Source organism: Aulonocara sp. 'chitande type north' Nkhata Bay, linkage group LG10 (genome assembly GCF_057382095.1).
Source record: "Aulonocara sp. 'chitande type north' Nkhata Bay isolate Kocher_YH1m ecotype deep benthic linkage group LG10, A_spYH_male_GT1.1, whole genome shotgun sequence".
NCBI lineage: Eukaryota > Metazoa > Chordata > Actinopteri > Cichliformes > Cichlidae > Aulonocara > Aulonocara sp. 'chitande type north' Nkhata Bay.
In genome coordinates, this window is record NC_141353.1 from 9,263,279 (window position 1) to 9,269,534 (window position 6,256).

The 6,256-nt window shown below is 50.8% G+C and overlaps 1 protein-coding gene across 1 annotated transcript; it reads left to right on the plus strand.

Annotated features, from left to right (window-relative positions):
* Positions 1–1,472: 1,472 nt before the first annotated feature.
* On the plus strand, positions 1,473–5,810 carry LOC147320196 (uncharacterized). Its single transcript, XM_086308097.1, has 7 exons — positions 1,473–1,770; positions 2,171–2,530; positions 2,730–2,792; positions 3,153–3,214; positions 3,589–3,670; positions 3,856–3,883; positions 5,121–5,810. Exons 1-7 carry the CDS (start codon positions 1,737–1,739, stop codon positions 5,341–5,343), a joined length of 852 nt encoding a protein of 283 aa, XP_086164223.1. The 5' UTR covers positions 1,473–1,736; the 3' UTR covers positions 5,344–5,810.
* The last annotated feature ends 446 nt before the right edge of the window (positions 5,811–6,256 follow it).

The window sequence follows — 6,256 nt, forward strand, 5'->3', positions numbered from 1 at the left end:
GGGTCAGCGCAGGAAACTGAAATCTCACGTTTAGAGAAACTGACCCTCAGATCTCAGGTTACATCACCCACAGTCACATCCTGGTGTTTCTTACACACTGTGTGATGCTGTCATGGCCGACATCACTGGTTCCATTCAAAGCACGGCAGTGAAACAAACATCTGTCAGGGGTTTCTCCACCCAGCAGCAGGAAGTCAGACACAAGGAACAACACAGGATCAGGACCTTTCAAAATAAGAGAACCAGTGGCCTGTGCTGGCTTAGATCTGCATCTCTGGTACACAGTAGCTCCACTGTGCTGATGCTAAAACCAGACATGAAAGCACAAACACCCCGATGAGTCAGAATGCTGCCACCACCGTGCTTCACTGCGGGGGCGTGGCCTCTGCCGTCTTCCTCCAACCACGAGCAGCGTCTCAGCTCGTCTGGCCGAAGGACGCTTCAGCCTGCAGGACCTTTGTCCTGCTCGTCCTTCAGTCTGGCTGCAGGCGTCTGTCCAGCTCACCTGAGACCTCTGTTTGTTCCTGTCCACGGTTCAGTGACGTCTTCTTTAGGACTAAACCTCCCACAAGTGTCTCTCCAGTAGTTCTGGACTGTTTGCAGACTCTGTGGCTGAGGCTACGTCCACAATGAAACACGTTTCTGTTTAAAAACGCAACGTTTGGCCTCCCGTCCACACTGAGACGGCGTTTTCCTCAAGGAGAAACGCAGCGTTTTGAAAACGAGTATATTTCAAAACAGAGCTGTCGTCGCAGTGTGGACACTCGAACACGCAGACTTTCTAAAACGATGATGCATTTTAGTCATGTGATGCAGTCACGTGACCAAATCAAGCGGAGGACACTACACAGCAGCTGTTTTGTTTGCTCTCAGCTTTGACGGCCCTGTTACAGATTAATATCCGCCTGTAGGTGCTGCAGACAGCTTTCCTTCAAATCTTTAATTCTCACTTGAGTTTGTGCTTTGGACCGTTTCAATGTGGACGCACGGCTCTGTGAAAACGACTGGAAACGCTAGCGTGGACGCCGTTTTCAGATCTATCCGGCCGGTGTGGACGTGGCCTCAGTGTGTAGTCGTCCTGATCCTGTTACTGTGTGAACACAAATCACTCTCAAGGAAACTGGGATGTTTCAAATTCTCTGTCATTACAATAACAGGTCACATGACTCGGGCTTTATATTTGATATGAAATGTGATATTCAACACTATGAACGTGATCAGTGATGAAAGACCTGCGGGAGCAAACACTGAGCTGTGGGTTCAACTCTGTCGTCGCTGAACCGCCGCAGTTTACCTCCAAGCCCCGCCCACCGCGTGGAATCATCATATCTGTAAAAGGTGAAGGTTTTTAGGAAGGAGTCACGAGAGAACACGAGCTGCATGTTATTGATGATGAATAAACCAGAATTATTATTTTAGTTCAGCAGATAAAAACGTCATCAGGTTATAAAACAATGAAATAAACACGAGTAACGACAGTCATGTGATCATAAATCATCACATATGATCTGTAAAAGCCAAAGTAGTGTAAGTAATCAGAGTAAAAACAGACTCGTCTGACTGAGCACAGTAAACCGAAAGCTGCTCTCTGATTGGTCCCTGCCTGCTGTGTGTGATGCTCCTGCCGCAGCAGCGTGTGGTGCTGGTTTTTACGCGTCACTTCATTTCTTGCAGCGTGCAGCTGTGGTGGCTGTCAGCAGCTGTTGGAGCTGCTCTGAGGCGCATTCAGCTCCATCATGAAGCTCAGGCTGCTGCTCGCCCTGCTCTCAGGTAACTGCTGGCTCTCTTCCTCTGAAACTCTGTAAACACAGAAACTTTAGCCGCTCTGATGTCACTGCTGCGTTCTTCTTCTGCACTTTTGTAGCTTTAGCCTGAGTTTGCAGGATGAGTCTTGTTCAGACTGCAGCGAGTAAAGACGAGGAGCTGCTGTGGTTATTACTCGTGACAGGGCTGAGTCTCTGTGGTAGAGACGTGCAGAGGTCTGAGGACGAGCTGCTGGTGTTGTAACAGCTGTAACGTGGGCTCGTTCCCGCTGACCTCCTGCAGGCTTACAGGCTGAGGTCAGCGAGGGTCAGAGTTCAGGTCAGAGCTGACCTCTCCGATAGTCTGACCTGATCTGAGCAGAGTTTGGATCTGATGTAACAAAGCTTTCCTCTGTTTCTGTTTCCAGTCTGTGAATGTGACGGCAGCAGGGTCAAAGGTCACACAGGTCAGGACGTCACTCTGCCCTGTAAATATGACAGGAAATATCACGCCGCTCTGTCAGCGTGCTGGCAGCGAGGAGAAATACCAGCCAGTCGCTGCTCCAATCCGCTGATCTCCACAGATGGACTCACAGTGTTAACCAGAGCTTCCAGCAGGTATGAGCTGCTGGGCCGACTGGAGGACGGAGACGTCTCTCTGACCATCATGAACCTGACAGAGGGAGACGCTGGACGATACGGCTGCAGGGTGGAGATACTCGGGCCGTTCAACGATGAGAAGCATCACATCGACCTGACCGTTGTTGATGACCTGAGCGTCGCCACAGGTGAGTCTGCAGGTTCGACCGAGCTCACGTGTCGGGATCATCGTCCTGAACCATCAGCGGCTCTCTGAGGACGACTTGCTCATGTCGCTGACAGCAGCCCAGAGAAACACATCTGTGAGATCCAGATGTTGATTCACAGCTGATCAGACGCGGAGTCAGCTCTGATGCTCGTTGTGTTCATGTCATTGATCTGTTTCAGACGCTCCCACGGCCCGCACGACAGACACGCCCACAGAGTCGACGTCGTCCTCTCCGACTGAAGGTGACGACAGAGCTGCGGTGAATCTGTTTGATGTAGCGACAGAATCTGAAAGCAGGAAAAAGGAGAAATTCAAATGAACTCAGATAATCCAGTCAGGAGCTCTGAGGTGAACGGGTGATGAAGGTGACGATGACCTACAGAGACCAGCAGCGTCTGTGTCAGTCAGAGGAAGTGCAGGTGTAAAGTTTTCAGTTAACTTTATTGGACACTTGAACATCGACGACGCCGCAGTGGACGACCTCTGTGTTTGTGTCTCGGGTGTTTCGTACAGTCAGACGTGTCAGGGTCAAATGAGAGCGCTATGACATCATCCTGCTGCTGACACGCTGTCCTAAAAATGTCTGCTTTCACGTCCCGCAGGTCATGTGACCTCCACAGAAAGCCCCCTGACGGCCTCCTCCGGTGTGAAGCGCAGCCACGAGGTGAGAAAACGAACGAACGCTGTGAAACGTGAGACGTGTGACGCCGCCGCCACACGAAGACGAAGCTCAGCACGAGCGCCACACTGATGTTCTGAGCAATGAAAATATTATTTGACCAGACTGCACAGTGCACCCTCGCTGTGATTGGTGGATCGATATCAGCAGATAAGTTAAACAGGAAGTAAAACCAGACTGTTTATAGACCCTGATGATGATGAAGATGATGAAGTCAGATTATGACTTGATGTCTCGCTCTGACAGTTTCTTTGTAGGTTTTGAACATCAGTCTGAGCAGTGATTGGCTGTTCCTAATAAAGTGTCAGTGTTTGAGCAGACCGCGGGCCTCGCTGTGACGGTGATGTCGTGTTTTTCAGGGTTCGCAGACGATGGCGCCTCTGATCGCCGTCCTGCTGGTCTTCGTGTTTCTGCTCACGCTCGGTGGACTCGTCGTCGCCGGTGAGTACGAGAATAAACCCGTCTGTTCTCACGGCCTCGAAACATCGAGGACGGCGACCATGGTCGGTGTGGCAGCGGGTTCTTAATCCCGCCCTCAGTGATGCAGGAAACATTTATTAGTTTGAACTGTGTTTTACTCTGTGACGCACGGCGAGCTCCTCATCACGTCGTTTGTGTCTCTGCAGTGAGAAGACTGAAGCAGCTCGTCAGCACGTGAGTGAACTTCCTGTTTTCTGAATAAACGCCGTGTCTGAGCGCCTCGATCGCCGCTGATGAACCCTGAGTCAGGTTTGACCTTCGTGGGGTCTCGGCTCGCGGGCCTTCGGCGCGCTGCGATCATCTTGGCAGCGTCTTCTCACGACTGAGCGCGCTCAGACTGAAACTCACAGATAAAGAAACCCACAAACCACGCGGGCGATTTCAAACGAAGGCGAGCTGAGCAGGAGGTTTCAGGTGGCGTTGAGATGCTGAGCGAGAACGAAGCAGCCTGATCGTTAAAGCCCAGCACGCAGGCCCACGGGCCCAGATGTGTCCACGCTGCTGTCACAGCGCCGGAGCAGAAAGGCGGAGCGTCACGGCCGAGGCTGTGTGCAGCGGGCTGGCAGCCATGTTCCAGCGCAGTCGCAGGGTCGCAGCAGAAAGAGGAACTCGAGGATGTTTTATGCACGTGTGACAGTCATGAACGGTGACCAGACGACAGGAAACAGGAAGTTGAGGTTGTGGTCGTGCAGTCATAAAAACTTTAAATAAACTTTAAATACGTGTAAGTGAGGCAGGTGGAGCGCACAGCTGCGGCACATCTGCAGAACACCTGAGATCATCATTGTTTCCATAGCAACGCTCTTCACATCTCCTGGGGTCCGGGTGACGTACGACCAGCATCAGGAGCTCCACCCGTGAGCCCGCTGCAGACTCCACCCACCAACCGCAAGAGTTTCGGTTCCCTGCTGCTCGGCTTACCAGAAGCTGCGAGCGAGGAGAGGAAGCTCTGAGGTTTACACCCTGCCTCCTCCTCATCCTCGCCCGGCCGAGCGCCCCGCGCTGAAATGTCACAGCCTGAATTAGAGGGTCACATGACCGCTCAGCCTGAAGCACGGCGTAACCAGCAGACTCTGTGACCTTTCAGAGTCTGCTGGGACTCATTTTTAAAGTTTGAGGCTTTTACTTTGGAAAATCAAACTCGTTATGAAGCAGGAAACGGATCCACGCAGCAGAAATATAAACGATCATCGGCGACAGTGTCAGGTCACCAGTTTATGATCAAACGTGTCCGACACAGTCGATCGGCTGCCATGGTTACCATATGATCAGTCATCGTTTTTTATTCAAATTCATCTCAAAGGTTTTAAAGCTGACATGTCTAATGAGAAGCTGGAGCTTCTCTACAGGAAGTCTTTCACTGTCCACAGGAAGTCGCTGTGATGATGAAACTGATGCTCTCCTGTCTCAGCCCTCAGGAGAAGGTCGGCCCGGGTCAGCAGGTCCAGTTCAGCTCCACGGCGTCCACTCTGCAGCTGCAGAGCTCCACCGTGGACAACATCTACCAGATGGAGAGCGACGGTGATGGCGGCGATGGCGGCGATGGTGGCAGTAGCGATGGTGGCAGTAGCGATGGCGGCGGCGGTGATGGAGGTAGAGGAGAAGATGGGGGAGACTATGAGTACTGCCCCTGAGGTCCCACCCACCCGCCTGGAGGCAGGATGATAACAGGAAGCAGGAGCGTATCTCTGATTGGACACTTTGCTTTGAAAGCGTCCAATCACAGAGCTCCGGGTGTGCAGCAGGTGTAGTTGCTGCCTACAGATGTAGCGAGCTTTTATTCTGATAGGTTGTTTTTTCAGAGTTAACCTATAAGTATCCACAGTGACACAGGTGACCCCGCCCCTTTAGACACCCACGAAAGTTCCCTGTAAAGTTTTAAAGTTTCGTTTGATGTCTTGTCATGTGACAAGCGAGGGACTCGTGACAACATGTCCTGTCTGACACGTGACCTGAAGCCGTCAAACTGAAGACGGTCGTCAGATTTTTATTGTGACAAACACACATAATGGAAAAGGTCATGTGACGTGCTTGTCACACGGCACCAATCATCTGTTTTCTTATTGATCAATATGTTTCCTGATGTTGTTTAAACAATAAAAGCATGAAAAATGAGTGAAATTGTTCAGATTTGGCTATTTCAGTCTGTCCTCACACGGCGAGTCGCGTCCTGATCTCTGAAGCTCCTCGCTGGAGCCAATCAGACGAAGCACGTCACGGATGGGCGGAGCTCCTCGTGATGTAAGTCTGATGGTCAGTTTTCTGCAGCAGCTTGTTGAAGGTGCCTCAGCTCTGAGTTTTACAGCATCAGAGCGACGTAAACATGGCTTTCTAAATATGGAAAACATTTCTCGTGTGTGTCTCCTCTGTGACATCGCTGACAGTGGGAGGGGCTACTTTTAATTAAGCTTCAGTGATGTAAGTAAGTAAAATGTATTTATATAGCACATTTCACAGATAGAAATCACAAAGTGCTTCACAATAAGATCAGACATGCAAGTTAAAATTAATTAAAAGCCCGTTTGTATAAAAATGTCTTCAGCTGCT

Excerpts from the sequence above, each read along its gene's own strand:
- LOC147320196 (XM_086308097.1), top strand. The coding sequence starts at position 1,737 with ATGAAGCTCAGGCTGCTGCTCGCCCTGCTCTCAG. Across the intron at positions 2,531-2,729 it reads TGACCTGAGCGTCGCCACAG|ACGCTCCCACGGCCCGCACG; the intron begins GTGAGTCTGCAG and ends GATCTGTTTCAG. Across the intron at positions 3,671-3,855 it reads CGGTGGACTCGTCGTCGCCG|TGAGAAGACTGAAGCAGCTC; the intron begins GTGAGTACGAGA and ends GTGTCTCTGCAG.